The 18,861-nt window shown below is 35.9% G+C and overlaps 1 protein-coding gene across 1 annotated transcript; it reads left to right on the top strand.

The window, feature by feature from the left end:
* Positions 1-3,546: 3,546 nt before the first annotated feature.
* LOC110691200 (50S ribosomal protein L15, chloroplastic-like) lies at positions 3,547-12,701 on the top strand. Its single transcript, XM_021868113.1, has 3 exons — positions 3,547-4,085; positions 9,760-9,911; positions 12,287-12,701. The coding sequence occupies exons 1-3, from the start codon at positions 3,647-3,649 to the stop codon at positions 12,503-12,505; spliced, it is 810 nt and encodes a 269-aa protein (XP_021723805.1). The 5' UTR covers positions 3,547-3,646; the 3' UTR covers positions 12,506-12,701.
* Positions 12,702-18,861: the final 6,160 nt, after the last annotated feature.

Below are 18,861 nucleotides of genomic sequence, written 5' to 3' on the forward strand. Positions count from 1 at the left end.
GCTGAGTTTTCGGCATCTATCAGCACTCTGTCTACCTCCGAGTTCGCAATCCTCACGATGACTGCTAGGGGGTTTTCATGAGGGTAGACTATTCCCTTCTGATCGTACTCATCAAACACGGCTCATGGCTGAGGTGGTTAAGGTGGCTAGTTGTGCTTGTCATTATGGTTCACTTGGTGAATCATTTCGCGCAGGTCGACTCGAGCCCTATTCACCGTGCCACCATGCACTAGTCTACCACTGATGACCAGCACACTGCCCTTTGGCTTGCTGTCATGGTCTCTGCCTTCATCCCGATCATTCTGACCCCTCCTGCAGTGTATACCAACTTATCTACCTCTCTGCATCAGCTATAATCAAAGTATTATTTGAACTAGTTTAGGTACCCTCGTCGGACTAGATCTTCAATTTTGTCCTTGAGATGTGTGCACTCATCAGTGGTGTTGCCACGGTCCCTATCACAACACTTACTGGGGTCACAGTTTCTATTCGCCATGCGAGGTGGTCTCTGCCACTTGTCCTCAGATTTGTTCACACTGAAAATGTGAGATCTCGAGCGAGTGAGTGGGGTATATTGTTCAAACCTTCCAGCCTGCGCTCCTCTCCTATGATCATGATTTATGACCCCCACTAATATGCCAGCGTCTCTTCGACCTTGCTCTGCTTTGCTCGATCGCCTGATCCACTCTGGCTGGCTGCTCAGCCCGTGCTATATTAGTCCACTTAGCTGGGTCATTTGCCACCCTCCTGCTTAGCATTTCTCTGTCTGTTTCATCTGCTTTGATGAACTCGTGAGCCTTTCCCAATGCCTATGCTAATGTCTTGAGGTTTTTTCGCCCCATATACGCTCTAAAAGGCGACCCAGTCAGGAGCACGCTCTGCATGGCCAGAAGGGCTACCTCCTGGCTCATTTCCGGAATTGTGGTGGCCTCTTTGTTGAACCGAGTGATAAAATCTCAAAGGGGTTCATCCTTTCCCTATACAAATGACATCAACTCAGTGGTCATTTTGGTGCCATCCACCAGGATGACAAAGTGCTCCATGAACATCCTTTTCAGCTGGCTGTAGGAATACACGGAGCCTTTAGGGATGGATCCGCACCATTCCCCCACTGAGTGGAATCACAGTGTAGCCTAGAGATTTAGCATACTTTAACACGCTATCTTTCATCTCACCCACATTTTTTACTGCGGGTTTCTATTTATAACTAAATAATATTAAACTTGGAACCTATAAAGGCAAAGATAGTAGCAAGTCTTAGTCTTAGAATCGAGTTGGACAATATAACTGCCAGTCCTTCCAATGTGGGAAGGAAAGCCTTGCACAAGACTGAGTCTGTCATGGTGTATAGTACCATGTGGTTCTCGAATTCCGAGACATGGTTCTTTGGGATAGTGAAGCCATTGTACTTACAGGTCGGCATCTTGATCTTCTCCATCTGTTCTTCCAGCCTTACAAAATGAGGAATCATCTAAAATCACCTGAAGTCGTGCACGCTTCATCCTGCCCAAGCTTGGCCCTCACTCTGAGATCGGGGATCTGCTGCGAGTGACTCGTGCCTTTAGACTTCCTTTCTCAACTGCTTCTTCATCTCCCCACTCGTGGTTCAGGTTGCAAGCCTCCAGCTCCAGAACCTTCTTTCTCAGCTGGATTAGCTCTTTTTGCTCCGGGGCGAGAACTGGTGACGCAGGGTTTTTGGTTAACGACTCTGGGGTTGCAGCGACTGGCGCTGAACCATCTCCCTTACCAAAATTGGTAAGCATAGCCGTCATCACTCCCAGTTGTTCTTTACTGCATTTGGAGTATGGCTGGCATATTAATAGGCTGAGATTTCTAGGTTGGGTGTGTTTGGGTGATTGGTTCGTATTGTATAGTGCTACAAGAGAATAATCCTAATATAATCTTTATAATTCACAAGAATCAAATAATATAATACTTCGTAAGTGATTACAATATATAATATCAAATATATTCACATAACAAGATATCGTATTATACCAAAGTTAAAAGGATTTGATAATATTATTAATATCAAGAGATATTCGCTTGATCTCTTTATTTGCTAAGTAGTTGGATATAGGGATGTCAGTGGGGCGGGGCAAGTAGGAGACCCGCCTCATCCCTGCCCTAGTGGGGCGAGGAAGGTGGTGGGGCAGGAATGGGATAAAAATCATACCCGCCATGGATGATGGACTGGCCAGTGGTGGATTTTAGGTTGTCCCCGCCCTACCCCACCATCCCAGTATTTTTTTTTTTGTATATTTTCAAGGGACTAATAACTAGGGTTGTACACAGTTTGGTCTGGACTGTAACCAAACTGGACCAAGTCGCATTTTAGCGGTTAGATTTGGTTTACGGTTTCTAAAAATACGGTTTGGTTTCGATTTTTTTGTATATACGGTTTACGGTTTGGTTTGGTTTTTCAAAAGTTATTAACCAAACCAAACTGTAAACCAGTAAACCGTATTTTAATATTTATATAATTTTTAAATAAATTAAAATAATTATTATAAATTTTAAAAAACAATAAAAATATGAAAAATCAAAATACAACAGGGTATACGAGTATACGACTATACGGTCAGTAGGTGAATAAAAATATGTTGTTGTTGGATGAGTGCTTGGACATGTGGTAATACTGTTGGCCTGCTGTAAGCCCCTGATGTTGTTAATCTTGTCATATTGCTGCTAATTAGACATATGTATAAATTATAATAATGACTATAATGTATTATGAATTTATGATGATAAATGATTGTTATTGTATTATGTGTTAGCACTTGGATTGTTATTATTATTGTAAATTTGTAATACAATTAATATGTTAGGGCTAATTATTTAAACTTTATTGTAAGTTAATGATGTATTATTTGGCATTTTTTAGGGAAAAATGGCGTCTCATCATAAACCGCACCAAACCAGACCGTGCTCACCCTACTAATAACTACCAATTAACATTTTACTTTATCATGTTTTCTTTCGTGAATAAGACGTCTCATGCATTAGCACGGGTACGCTCTAGTAACAAAAAAGGGTTAGTTAACTAACGCAAAGCTAACAACAAGTTAATGGCAATTTAACGACAGGGATACAATTGGTATGATTTTAAAAGTTGAGGGTGCCACGTAGAAACTTTAAAAACGGGGATACATGTTAAAATTTGAAGGAAAAAATAAAAAAAAAAACAAGGGTAGAGTTTTTTTTTTTTTTTCTTTTTTGCTATAGAACCGGTTGCAATGGTTTATCCTATCTATAATTCGATTTTAGTCCCAAATCCACAACTTTCTAACCTTCAATTCTCAATCTGCAACATTTTTTTTACCTCGATTTGCAACTTTAAATAAGGTTCAAAAAAATTTCACTTTATTCTCAAAATACAAACAATTATATAAACATCGTTCAAACCAAAAACTAGTTCTTAATCAGCTCCATAAAGTTCAACATTTTACCAAGCCTCAATTCTACTTATGGGCCCAAAAAAAAAAATGTATTATACCACCCTTAGTTACACACACAACATTCATCTTCCGGTTTCAACCCATTTTTAATTTTAGCCCAAAAATACCTTAAAAAGAAGGAACCTCTAAATTTTGCAATCTCCTTTATCCTATCCGTTAAACTCCACTCCCTCAAACTCACTTCTTCAATGGCTTCTCTCCTTTCTCTCTCCTCTGCTCCTCCTTCAACTGCAAATTGTAACAACTACCCATCTTCCAATTTCAAAGGAAACATCAACAATTTCAGAATAAACCCATTTAATTTCACTTCACTAAAACTCAATTTGAGGACCATTATCAGGAAACCTCTTGTTGTTGCTGCTGCTACTTCTTCTTCTTCAAATGTGGTTCGGAGTAGTGGGTCGAGTTCTGAGACCCGGTTCAGGCTAGATAACCTCGGACCGCAACCGGGTTCGAGGAAGAAGGCAAAAAGAAAGGGAAGAGGTCATGCTGCTGGTCAAGGTGGCAGTTGTGGGTTCGGAATGCGGGGTCAGAAGTCGAGGTCTGGTCCAGGTGTTATGAAGGGTTTTGAAGGTGGTCAGATGCCCCTTTATCGTCGAATTCCTAAATTGCGTGGTATTGCTGGAGGTAATCATTTTTTCTAATTTTTCGGAATTTTTTTGGGTTTTATTTAATCCTCTAATTTTGGTAGATTTCAAGTTCATGCGATTATTTTTATAAAATTCAAGTTTATGTGATTGTTTTTTCTTGGGTGTTGTGAATTTAAGTAATTTATGAATTTGGATTTTTCTCTTTTGTTTTTTTTTTTTTTTTTTTTTTTTTTTTTTTTTTTTTTTTGTTGTTACTTTAATGTTCTAATGAAGCAGCTTTAAGGTGGGATTCGAATTAGAATGTTGTTAAATGAGGGATATGTGTATGATATGATACTTGGAAACCAGAATCGAGATTGGGGAGATGTGGATGTGTATTGTGTAATGGTCTAATGGACAGTATACTGTGATTGAGATGTTTAATTTAGCTGCATTGTGGTATGAGGGCAATGAGGTTGAAAAGTTGAATAAGAAATGATGGGTTGTGTACTGAAGATATGATTGTTATCCAACATGTTAAGGCCTTGTTTGGTTAAGAGTTTTTTGGAAAGCTTTTAGGGGCCGTTTGGTTGGGGGTATTCATCAAAAGGAATGGGAATCAACAGGAATCATTCCCTTTGTTGTTGTTTGCTAGACCTTTTTTCCCATTCCCTTTATAGTCTCTATTCCCCCAAATCCTTCCAAGTTCCTTCCCCACCCCCCAAGGTATTTCCATTCCATTCCTAGGCCACCACCATACCACCACCCTCCTACCTACACACATCACCGGAAAACCGCACCACCACCTACCCTTCGCCGCGCCTCCCCTACCCCTAGTCGGCCCTCCCCTCCACCACCTATCCCTCGCTGACTATCCCTCAAGACATTCCCTAATCCCGGCCATCCTCTCGTCGCACCGCCTAGTACCTAACCCTTCGCCAGAACTCGCCGCCCCTCCCTAATCCCTTACTGCCCCTCGCCGCCCCCCGGAACCCTCTTCCCAACTGCGAAAAAGAGCGAGACCAAGAACGCACACTCACGTACCTTTGAAACCCTAGCGAAGAAAGAGCGAGAGGCGAGCTGAGTTCCGGCAAGGGGTTAGAGATGGGCGGCGACGGACCTTCCCTCCCCGGCACCCTCTTCCGAGCTGCGAAAAAAGAGTGGCGACGGACCTTCAAAACCCTAGCGAAGAAAGAGCGAGAGGCGAGTTCCAGCGAGGGGTTAGGGATGGGCGGCGAGTTTCGGCGAAGGGTTAGGGATGGGCGGCAAGGCGGTGGGGTGGCCGGTAAAAGTGGGAAATGAAGAAAGATGGGTTTGTGTGGGTGTGGTGGTGGTGGTGTAGTGGTGGTTGTGATTCCATTGTATTTTTTACAACAAACAACATACTACATCTAAAGGATTTTCATTCCATTCTCCTTCATTCCTTTTGTTCATTCTATTCTGTTATTCTGTTTACCCCGTGCAAACCAAACGGCCCCTTAGCTTATTGATCCCTATTAAAAGTAAGGTTCAACAGTGGCAAAGTGATGGGATTGTGAGGGGTAGGGTAAGTCCTCAGAAAACATGGAGGGTGATTAAGAATAATATGAATGTCATGGTGATTGAGGAAAATATGGTATTAGATAGGCAGATTGGAGGGAGAGAACCCATATCGAGGATGTGTCATGACTTTAAATATATGTATATGTATGCTTTATTCTTTATTTCTTTTACCTAAACTATGTATTTCCTTTGGATTTTTACTTGAGTTTTTTTCCTCTCTCTTTTATCTCCCCTTAGCCTTGTTTTATAATTTTTTCTTAACATTATTTATATATCCTCTTTTGTAGTTTTCACTTTACATTGCCTTGCTCACTATGTTTTTTTTCGTATTTCGTCCACTTTCATTTTATTACTTTTCTTTTTTTGTTCATTTTTCACGGATGGTTCTTGTCAAATAAGTTGGATGATACTAAAGCCTAGAAGATAGCATATAATATGATCATTGGTCTTCAATGTTCAAGTATATGGTGTTTATTCCTTCAGGAGGGGGAGAAAAAAAAAAAATTCCTACTTTGTGGTACATTTACCAAACCATGAAGACATAACCCCAACCTCCACATACTTTGAATTCCTAAATAGTGTGTTGTTGCTGGAAGTAATTATCTTTACTAATTATTCTAACAACTATTTGGATTTATTTTACCCTCTAATATTTGTAGATTTCACATTCATTTGGTTATTTGTTGTAAGAGTTCATGTGATTACTTTTTCTTGGGTGTATTGCGAATTTAGAGATTTTGTGAATTTAATTTATTAGTTACTTAAATGCTCTAATGGAGCAGCTCTGAGGTGGGATTCAAAATTTCAAATTAGAATGTCCATAAATAAGGCATAAATGTATATAATACTCGGAACTCGGAATTGAGATTGGAGAGATATGGATTGGTATGTAGTGGACAATATACCGAGATTGAGAGTTATGAATGATGGTTCGTGTAATTAAGATATGATTCTTATCCAATATGCTGAATGTGCACGACCTATGTTGGTGATCAATTGACTCTTTATGTCCTTGATAATGCAACTCTAGCCCCGAGTATTTCCCAAGTACTTACTTTTCTTGTAAATTTTTATTATCTATCTCAATACCATTTTTGAGGTGGTATTGAGTGCTAATGGATACTACCTTTGTTAAGATTACTTGCAACATTTTGAGCTTTGCCATTTCACACCTTTGACCATCAATATCCTTGGAAAATATACATTAAGATGGATTCAACATCATTTTACATAATAATATTTGTTTTTATTAGTTTTATATATTAGCAAAATAAGATGGTTAAATTGAAGTGTGTGAATAGTGCAAAGCTCAAAATGTTGCGAGTAAATTGGCACGAAGGGAGTATCTAATTATTTATATGGAGAAAGATCCATGGGGTGGAGAAGCATTTTTTTCGTGGACATTTGCATGAGCTTCCTTTGTAAAACTACATGCAAACTCATTTTTAGTCCATCATGGGTCAATAATGCATTCTTTATTTCATACAAATCTCTTGGGCTGATACAAATCGTTCTTGTATTTTTCATACACTTATTTGAGAGTTCAAAGTTATTTTAATATTTTTTTTCCAAATTTACCCACCTCGGACAAGGCTCCTTTAGTCATTTCTAGACTTTGTAGTCTGACACCCATTTTGTATATTTTTTTTATTTCAATCGGCCCCCCTTATGGGATTAAGGCTTTGATTGATTGATAATAAACTTTTATCCAATGAGGAGAGGATTTCAAGGAAAGCTATTGTTCAGGACATCCTTAGGGTACTGCCTTGCAATAATAGTATGCTTCATTTCTAGTTAAATTTTTTCAATGTCTTTAGCGAAGGTGGAAATATTTTTGCAGAATTGAACATCTAGTTTTTTTAATTTTGAACCTAACGTATACAAGTCTTATGTGAACTTAGGATAACAAAAGGCATGTACGAATGTGCAGCCGAATGAATAAAATGATACTGAAGCCTGGAAGATAACCTATAAGATGATTACGGTCTTCTATGTTCAGGCTTATGGTGCTTATTCCTTCTGAAAATTGGCATCCTACTTTGTATTTCCATTTACCACATCATGAAAGCACAACCCAACCCCCACATTCCTCTATAACATGATAGAAGAACCTATTTAAGAAGCTTGTAAGAGTCTTAACATAGAACTCATTGTAGAAACATACTTAATACTTTCTCCGTTCTTTATTTATTGCAATAATTGGGATTATACGCATCCCAAGTTATTAACTATTTTATTCATATCTTCAAATATGTGTAAGTAAGAGTTATAAAAAAATTTGATACTATGAAAGTATACATCAAGACAAATTTAACAAGACTCAACTATATTTTTCCGTATGTAAAATTTGCGATAGATAATCACATGGTATTGTGTGAATATTGTAAAATTCAATTGTTGCAATAATTAAAGAACGGGGGAAGTATGATATATGTATGGAGAATTAACCTATGGCTATGCTACTTAGTAAAACAATAGTTAGTTTAACATCAAATATCATATGATTTATCATCACCTAGTTATTGCTTGAAATATGAGCATGGGGAGTGTTGATGTATAGATGATATTTGAGAAACACGATTTAAAAGAATAAGCTAGCCCATCGAAATTGGAACACTGAAGTCAAAACTGTTGACAATGTTACCGTGGAAACATATAACATTTAACTAGTTTGAATATGCCTGCATGCATCTGCTTCTCACATTCATAGCTTGCATGTATCCGCTTCAATGTATAAAATGGCTCAAGGTGCACTCAGGCAAGATCCCTTTGCGCTGTTTTGTGCCTCATTGTGCCTTGGTGCACCTCATTGAAGTGAGGACACTTAAGAAAGTTAAAAACTTTGGTGAAAAGTTGAAATATTCATGAGTAAGGAGTGTTTACTCGAACAAGAAGTTTATGCTAGAATTGGTTATTTTCTGGGAGCATAAACCTCTTATTGTTAGTGTAGTTTCCTATTTATATTACCCATGAGTTTTGTGATTAGATAAAAGAAATCACCACAACTCGTTTGACAGATATGTTGCCATGAAAATCTGTTGAGGCGTTGGGTGAACAACAAGAATGGAGCATATTCCCTCTCTTTGATTAAGGCTCTAGTAAAGATATAGTACATTGATGTCCATTGTGAATCAGTGACTTCAGTTCGAACAATGAATTGCATGTGTATTGCCTCTCATTGAGTTCAGTTCCAACATTGACTTTTGTAATTTCTGATCCACATTGACTTCATGTCTTCAATCCCAACAATGAATTAGTGTCTTCAGTACCAACATATCCCCACTCTTACTTCCAGAGTTCCAGATATACCTAAATTGTACATAGTGTTTCTTTAAGAAAGTATACAGATTGAGGTGGATTCTCATAATGAAAGACATACTTTCAGCAAATTGTACATAGAGTTTCTATAAGAAAGTATACATATTTAATCTTTCATTCTCCATTTTAAATTTCTAAATTTGTAGCGTGAGGATTCTCATAATGAAAAATGATGCTTAAGCTAGATAACTAGACGTTCATGTTATGGTGTTAGTGGACCTAATTATAGGTTGCTCTAGTTAAAATGATGGCCATGCACTCGTTAAAACAAATTTTATACAATTTTACTTGTGTAAAATAATTTGTTTATGCAACATAAGTTCTATGAGTTACTGTGTAATGGGGTAACCCTGACACTCATATATATAATAAACAATATCATTACACAATTACATTTATAACCTTAGGCTTACGCCATTAAATGGCTTGTGTTTGGCTTTTTACTATTAGTGATTATCATTGAACTGCTGTATGCTTGGAAAAAGGAATTGCTTGTTCACTTTAGTCTTTCAGTGAATTTGTTTAGTTGCTTCAATTGCTCAATGTATTTTTTTGTATACTACTTCAGAAGATTATTTTCATGTTGAGATCATTCAAGTTCAACATTGTCTATCAGTTGCTGTGAAAGAAGTGCATTCAATGGATAGTTACTGTATTCTTGTTAATTAACTTAGTTGAGCTTTTTTGAATTCTTATCCTATACTCTATCATTTAACCTTTGACGGCTTTCCTTTTTCTGGTTCTTGATCTTATTCTCTTGATCTTTATTCTGATGTTCTGTTCAGAGTTCTATTACTCATGCTTCAACCTGTTTTGCGGGTGGAACTATTTCTAAGCTAGTCATGTACATTAATGGCACTGTCATTCAACAGGAATGCGTGCTGGGTTGCCAAAGTACGTGCCTGTAAACTTGAGAGACATAGAGGTTGCTGGATTTAAGGAAGGTGAAGAAGTATCAATAAAGTCCTTGAAGGAGAAGGGTATAATCAATCCATCAGGGAGAGAAAGAAGGTTGCCATTGAAGGTAAGGGTATATTATATGCTGAGAACTGAAGAAAGAGTTATTATTATTTCCAACTGCTGGTCTTATTTAGAGAATTAGAGATGAGATGACACTTTAATACCTCCATGTGACTTGTAAGCTGTGAACCATGTTTGATCATATAATGTTAGATCATAGTTTGCCAAAATGATAACTACCTTGGGTCCAGGGTAACACTTCTTATCCTCCCTCAAGGTATCATGTTAGTTACTGTCACCGTATCATTAGTATTCTGACATTGTAGAAGTGTAGAACTATGGAAACTTAATTCGTAGTACCCATGGAACACTTTTTATTGATGTTTTGTGCTTTTGCCCCTTAGTTGTTATGCCGAGCTATTTGATATTTTGGACATTACTAGTCTTGATTATCCAGTGTGGGTTAACCATTCAATACATATAATAACCAAGCTTGACTCCAGCAGTCTGCTAGTAACATAAGCCTTACTACTCAAGGTCCGGTCAATCGGTCATCTATCTTCCTTTGCTCTATAGTTGCTTCATATTGGAAATTTATTATTTGCCTTTGTGTCTTATGTTTAGATAAGGATTGATAAGTCTAGATCAGGTGTAATAAACTAATAAGCTCAGGTGTTTTCAGGTCAAAAGAAAATACCCTTTTTTTTTTTTTTTTGACAGGCAAAATAAAATACCTTAGGCATACAAGACATTCTGAATCATTCTTATCTTCTTGTTTTATACTGTATCATAAATGATCCCTGGTTACAGGAATAAGAACACATTGTTACTGAGTATGTAGTCTATCTGTGAATAAATGCCAAGTACACAATTAATAGCAGCTGAAGTAAATAGGTCGATTCATCTTTACCATAATTATAAATGAAAAAGACTGATAAGAAGATGAGATAATTATTGCTTTCTGTGATCTTGACTCTGTGCCATTGATTCCTATGGAGCTTGAAAAACAGTCTTTAAATGTTAGCAATATTCTATTGATGTTCCAGCTTACCTTAACAAGTAGTATGCATGTGAGAGTTTGGCATTCGCATTTACAAGGATTATATTTGAGATATGGCTATTTGTCAAGGCCATGGTCTGATACTACAATCATGGTGTTGAAATTGTATCTGGAACTCCACTACTCCAGTATAGGTTGGATGTTTCATTCATTATGCATATTAGATGTTTGCAACTTTTTTTGAGGACAGTTGCGACTTGATAAAGTGTGGTCTTGAATCTGCCTCTGCAACTCATCACCTGATATGTGACAAGCAGAGAAAATTAGCTTTAGTGTCCTCTCTGACTTAAGAACCTCTGTTGGCTAACAATTCTATGGTTGTGCCTCAATTGAGGAGTATTTATAGAACTATATTGCAGAGTTATCAGCACCGATGATTTAAAATAAGTTTTTTTTTATCTGTCCGCGAAATTTCTGTTATACTCTGTATAATCTGCAAGAGGTTGATGAAATGTGTAGTCATAAAATTGCCTAGTAGAAGAGTTCTACAGAAGACGGTAGGACTAAGTTGTGAACATATATAGGGCAAACCTAGAGCCAGCCGTTTAGGAATGGTAACAGAGACTACATCTTCTAACTCTCGGTCCCCCGCCATACATAAAAGGCATAATTTACACTGTACAGAGGCTCCAGATGACAGTTTTTTCCTGAATTGTGTGGGTGACACTGCCACTTGGTAACAGACTCTCCCCTATATGAGCCTTTTGAATAATTCTCCAGATAACAATTTATCCTGAAATCCTTTTAGCATAATATTTGCTATGATCCTCTCAGCTGAAATGTTGTAAACAGCAGCTGGATGTGGTAGTAGCAAGAGTTGCCCTCAAGTCTCCTGAGACACCCAATTAACTTAACTTGTCATGCTGACTGGGCTAACCTGGTGCAACCAATTACTTAATTTATAGTGTACTTTTGACCAATCAGTAGAAGACTGCATTTGGGGGCCATTCAATTAGCAATTGCATTACAAAGCATTCTTACCATCATTAGCTAAGTCATGAACATACACTCCCTTTCTAAGTGCACAAGAAGCAAGTAGCTTCATTTTCTTGGTCTTTTGTATGAAGAATTTATCACTAGTATGCTTATGAGTTTTTGACTTGTCTATTCTTCTTGAGGACTGCTTGACATTTAGTAGTGATCTTTTCTAGACCTGATTTTACAGCTTCAGGCCTTCAGTGATGAAAACAATAAATTATTCAGAATTATGTTCATTTTGAGCTTCTGTCCTTAGTTCTTATGGTTGTTCAACTGCTTCCCTCCTCTTCAATATGGGACTAACCAAATGGTTTAATTTTTCTAATTAATGAACAGTCATCTATCTCATACTGTATCATGATTCTCTTTGGAACCTAATATTTGTGTCACCTTCTCTTCAGATTCTCGGTGAAGGAGAATTAAGCACGAAGCTGCAAATAAAGGCCCGTGCTTTCTCAGGTCAAGCAAAAGAAAAGCTTGAGGCTGCAGGCTGTTCTATCACTGTACTACCTGGAAGAAAGAAGTACGTCAAGGAATCAGTAAGGAAAAACCTTGCTCGTGCTGATGAATACTTTGCAAAGAAACGAGCAGCAGCAGCCGGTGAAACTGAGTCTGCTTGATTTTGATATCAGTGAAGTTAAGATCTTCATAGATGTTTGTAAAGTGTATCCATTCATTTTGCTCTTAGTGTTTCATTGTAGAGTTCAATTTCTTCCGTGCCGGGAATTCTAGTTTATGTTGTAATCATTTTTACTGCAGAATTTGCTAAATCATCACTCAATTGATTAATTATGCCTACTTCTGGTTTAACTTTGACTGCATGGCCTTCTTGAGTATATTTTGTCAAACCAGCAAAAATGTTTTCAGATTTGAGAAAGTATGACTAATTGAATGATAAATGACTTCACAAGTCACATTCGCTTTCTTCTTTTTTTTTTATTATTTTTTTTTTCCCCTTGTCGTGAAGTGGGTTTATTTTGAGGAAAATAACAAAGTTACGAAGACCAAATTAAATGTCTATTTTATAATAGACTAGATTAGTGTCGGTGCGATGTATGGTAGTAATAATTTTTTTTCCCATAATTAATTTGTGATATAATATAAAAATGAGGCAATTCATGTGGAATAAACAAATGCAATGCATATAAGAAATAATAAAGCAAAAATTATTAAAACTACAATTGAGAAAAAAAAAATATATTATTGTTGATTAGTTATATTGAAAATATTTTTAAAATAGTATACATTATATTACATTAATGATGCATGTTATTCCCAATAAAACAATACAATGTAGATGCCGCACGGCTTTTTAGTAATGAATTAATTTAGCTAATTAAAAATAAATAAATAAATAAATAAAAACTATAGAATGTACTTCTAAAAAATAAGCTAAGTAGAAAAAAAAAAAAAAAAACTAAAATTAAATTGACATCATATATTGTATTGGCGGGAAATTTTCTATGATAACTTGACATATGTCCAAAATGATCAATGTAAGCATGACCTGTTTTAATAATAATTAATAGATTTTTTGAGGTTACTTATTCAGGGGTTACTTGGTCGGTTAAGGGTTACTCAGTCATGGGTTACTTATTCTGGAGTTACTCGGTCGGTAAAGGGTTACTCTCATACAGAAAACGCGTTAATCGACTAAATAAATTTAGAATAAATAACCCTTGACCGACTGAGTAACCCCTAAATATGTAACCCTGGCGAAAATGCGCTAACCGACTGAGTGACCACAAAATAAGTAACCCTTAACCGACTGAGTAACCCCTGAATAAGTAATTCTTATACACCCTCCGTGTTTTAATAATTGTTACACTTACTAAATGTGTCTGTGTTTAAATAACTGTTACACTTCCTCTTTTGGCTAAAAGCTACATTTTAATATTATATCTCTATCCTCTCATTGTCCCCGCCCAAACTCACTACTACTTTTTTTTATTATTTTTCAATAAACTAATAGTCTAACCACCACATACATTACTTTTCAATAAACTATTAACCCTACTATCTTTCTTTTACAATTTTTTAATAGTCTAACCACCCCACTTACCTCTTATTTTATTTAAGTCAATAAAATTGCCTAAAACTATGGGTCAAAGTGTAACACTTATTAAAACACGGAGAGAGTAAGTAACCCCGATCATACGGTATGGCCAGCTACATAGAAAAAGCACCGTAATTCCTTTTATACACCTAAGTTAATTACAAGTGTATCTTCAATATGTCAATTGATTTTAATTTGCATGACAGACATAGTATCAATTTATTCTTTATACCTACAAATAGCAAAAATTCTAGGCAAAATTGGTATTAACAATACTAACTATAGTTGAGGTGCACCCAACGATCTTAAGCTGGTGTAACTCACACTATGAATTACGAGCTTGAATATAGCCCACCACACAATTTATGGGTTTGTTACAATAAATAATACGGAGTATTATCAAATATTTTAGGAAAATTGTCATTGGTATACTTCTGGTATTTCGAGTCAATACTAGAGGTGTGCCAATGATAATTTCCCAATATTTTATTTCACATTTGATGATTTATGTCAATTTTATGAACTACATGGGCTTGGGTTGTTACTCCGCTAAGGAGGTTTAAAAAATTGCAAAGTGTTGGGATCGTGAGAGATTAGTAAACACCTAAGAAAATTTGGAGGGTGATTGAGAGTGACATGAGTACTTTGGGGATTGGGGAAAATATGGTGTTGAATTGGACGGGTGGAGGGAGAAAATTCACGTCAACGACGTGTCGTAATTTTATATATATATTTTCTAAATTTATTTTCGTATTTAATTTTTTTACTTTATCCCACTAATATTTTATGAAATGTATTGATTTTCTTTGCTAAAGTTTTCTCAAACTTTTATGTTTTTTTTACTCCAATGTTTTAATCAATCCTTTAAAACTTTCTTGAATTTTATTTTTGGTTCTCCTTTAAAACTCCCTTAAGTTTGCTTGGATGCTTTTTCTTTTGCTCACTTTATTCACCTTTTTTTCAAACACTTTCAAATGATTATCTTGTTATGTCCCTTTATTTATATCGTACGGTTCCTTATAACGATTCATGTTAGCCGACTCCAAATCATTTTGAAACTAAGACTTTGTTGTTGTTGTATATGGGGCTTGGGTGCAAGGAATGACATAGATTAGAGAACATATTCTTGTATTTTATTTCACCTCTAGTGTCATGTATATCATTTTATATGCACCCAATCTTATGCTTCATGGTGTGGGCTGCACCTACTTAAGGTCTTATTGTTGACTGCATCCAAGCCGTAAGTAGTGCTATTGAGATCAATTTTGCCAAACTTTTAAAATGCTCCATCTGTTTCATACAAGTAAATAGCAACAACAACGGAGAGGCTAGAAAAGGCTAACAAATTTTAAGTTAAACTCGCTTTTAAATAACCAAACTAACCATTAAAAAAATGATTGAAAATCGCTGGGAGTAGCAAGTCATACACTGTGTAATCTAAAGAATAATAGGGTGATCCACTACTATAAATATGGTAAGTAGGTACTTGTAATGTTTGTGACATCAATTTTAACTCTTTCTCGTATTAATGCAATCACATGAACACATGGCACATGTGTACACGTGAGTTTACTGCTTAATTGTACTAACAATTGACATTTGAATTTAGGTAAATTCACGATTCATGTTACAAACCAGCTGTGTAACGAAAATGACATCTTAATTATAACTTTGTAATTAAAATTACTAATTTTTTCGATTTTTTTTTTTATAGTTGCAATACTTTCCTAAAATAAAAATGTCATAATATGTGCGACACACTATAAAAGGAAGGTTTTTATAGTGAAAATGTACTATTACCTTTATTTAAAGCTTATGGCCCACTTGATTATACTCATAACTAGACCTGGCAATCTTGACCCAGACCCGATGACCCGACCCATGACCAGAAATTGACCCGAAAACAGTGACCCCGAAACCCGAAATCAACCCGACCCGTCCCATACCTGACCCAAAGTGGAATTGACCCGACCTTGACCCGAAACCCGAAATGACCCGACCCGAAACGACCCGAACCGATATGACCCGACCCAAAGTTGACCCGAAGTGACCCGAGACCGAAGTTTTCCCGACCCGAAGTTGACCCGATACCCAAAGTGACCCGACCTTTAACTTGAACTAATTGACCCAAATAGACTCGAAACCTAAAGTGATCCGAACTAAAATTACTTTATATCTGAAATGACCAGAATCTATTTAAACTAACGATTTGACCTGAGCAAACTGAAATAGAAAATAACCGCAATCAAACTAACTTAATTTTTTTTATTAATTTGTAATGTGTAACAGTGTAAGTATTTTACATATTTTGAGATTCTTGGAATACAAAATCTTCTAGGCCACTTGAGTAAAAAAACGCTTCCCGACCCGAAATCGACCCGACCCAAAATCGACCCGACCCGAACTCGACCTGCAGTATGTGACCCAATACCCGACCCGACCCGATTATCAGTTGACCCGAACTCAAACCGAAACCCGAAATGACCCGACCCGAACTTGACCCGATAACTTTTTGACCCGAACTTGACCCGACCTATACTCGACCCGAATGACCATTTACCAGGTCTACTCATAACAACCTCTAACCCCATTTTAAAAGAAAGTATTTTAAACTATAATTATAGCATACGGTATGGTCTTAATAAATATGACAAGCTACCAAATTTTAACACGGAATATAAGTTTATTATGCTCCACTGGCAGGCAACCAATGTGGTATGTGGAGGGAGTCATTTTATGGTCGTGTGATGTCCCACAACATGGATTCTCAACGTTGACAGTTCAATTATGATTTATCTCTTTTAAATGATTGGTAAAATAACGTAACTTACACTATGTTAACAATTGTTAAAATCGCAATAATTTTCAATGAGACTGTTGGAAATATACAATATGGAATGTAGGTTTTTTTTCATTTTTTTTTCCGGAAAATATAGGGGGTTTTAGGGGTACAAAGATGAGTGACTTTTATTTCACTTTTAATCCTTTTAAATATTGTCATTTATAAGATAGATAAAAACAGTTTTAAATTATGAGAAATTTATGGGTAAATAACACGTACTATGGACAGTATCGGATTTAGAAAACTTTTTAAAATGAGTGTGGTGTACTATATGATTATTATGTGGGTGCAACATATTAAAATTTCGTATAAAAAGTATATAAATAGAGAAATGTTTTTTTTTACAATCAAATGTATTAAAAAATATTAATGAATTTCTTAAGATTTGAACTTGTGACTTTGGGTTAAAATTAGCTTCTCTAACCATTAAACTACATACAATTAATATTAAATTTAGGACCTATTCAATTTGTATACTTAATTTGTATACTTAATCAAGTAGGATTAAATGACCCCTCTTACACTAGGGTGGATCTGTCCCTGACTATGGACTTGTATTCCACAAGCCCACAACCATAAGATTTTTAATCTTTAGATAGCGTAGTTGACATATGACATGAGAAAACTGAAACTTCTCACCTTATGAGAAAATCATGAGCAAAACATACGAAGTGGGCTCCATAAATATAATAGAGTATGATGCACATGTGGGTCCATGAATGAGAGGGGAAAATTGCATACACTTCATTGATGAATAAAGTATCTCACTAGAGTGTTTTATTATCCTCGTTGATGATGAGAAAATCACTAGTAGAAAAACACAAATGCACGTCGATTCAAAACCCCCCTATCGCACCGGTTTTGAACCGGTTTAGATTTGAGGAATGTCAGAAAAAAAAAAAAAAAAAAAAAAAAAAAAAAAAAAAAAACTAACTTTAGCACCGGTTCAAAACCGGTGGCAATTCTTAGTTTTAGCATCGGTTAACCGATGCAAAGTAATATTTTTGGTACCGGTTTAAAAAAACATTGTCGCGCTTTTTTTTGGTATTAATAACAATTGGCACCGGTTAACCGGTGCTAATAACTTGTTATTCACCGGTTCGGTTTAAAACCGGTGCCCTTAATGCCCCAAAAAAATAAAATAAATTTTTTTTTTATTTTTGCATTTTTTTCACTTAAATTGATATATAAACACTAACATATATATAAAGTTACATATTTTCATTAAAGAAAGGCTATAATATTACAATTTTCGTCCAAAAAAATAAAATAAAATAAAATCAAGGTTGCACACAAATAAAATTCTGTTTATGGGAAAGTTTCATCTAAATTACCCTTAGACTTCACCAAATCCACCTACACACAAAGAGCAACATATGCAGTTGCAGAACAGCAGAATAGCAGCAACAGGCATCAAAGACAATTCTGATTCAGAAATTCACCAAATGATCAGCACTATAGGTGTTCACCAATTTTCTCCCTATTCAAAATAAGTTAGTCACCAAGCTGACTGAAGATACTAACTGATAGAACTAATATATTGAAGCTTTCTCATTGCACTTGATTACACATCAATACATCATTTTCTATTATTTGAGCAAATTGGGGGCTGCACATTCAATCACTTGCTTAAGGAAATTAGAACATATTCTTCATGTTATCATAAAACATGACAAAATACAACTAACCTATTAGGCATTTCAGCATGATTTGTACCTTCATAAAATAAAAAGTTAGGAGAATTTCAGCATAATACCAAAGGAATATCATCAAATTCTAAGTCATTTTCATGCTTAACTATCCAATTTATAGCATCTTCTAGACTAGAATTTCTGAGAAAAGATGAATAAATAAGATAAATATTAAGATGTCAGAACTGTAAGCTAATCTAAGTAGACAGCTACCCTCAACACTGCTAGTTCTAAAGTCGAGTGCACAACTACTCTTATAGAGTTACAGTATCCAACCCGCTGCTATATAATAAAGCAATCATATCCAACATAACAAGAGCAAGAAAAAACAAAAAGCAATATTACTTTAAACAAGTGACAATGATGAGAAAATGAAAGTGTTATAGC

The sequence above is a fragment of the Chenopodium quinoa genome, unplaced genomic scaffold (genome assembly GCF_001683475.1).
Source record: "Chenopodium quinoa cultivar QQ74 unplaced genomic scaffold, ASM168347v1, whole genome shotgun sequence".
NCBI classification, from domain to species: Eukaryota; Viridiplantae; Streptophyta; class Magnoliopsida; order Caryophyllales; family Amaranthaceae; genus Chenopodium; species Chenopodium quinoa.

Coding starts and splice junctions, on each gene's coding strand:
- LOC110691200 (XM_021868113.1), top strand. CDS start 3,647: ATGGCTTCTCTCCTTTCTCTCTCCTCTGCTCCTCCTTCAACTGCAAAT. Junction 4,086..9,759: donor ATTGCGTGGTATTGCTGGAG/GTAATCATTTTT, acceptor GTCATTCAACAG/GAATGCGTGCTGGGTTGCCA. Junction 9,912..12,286: donor AAAGAAGGTTGCCATTGAAG/GTAAGGGTATAT, acceptor CCTTCTCTTCAG/ATTCTCGGTGAAGGAGAATT.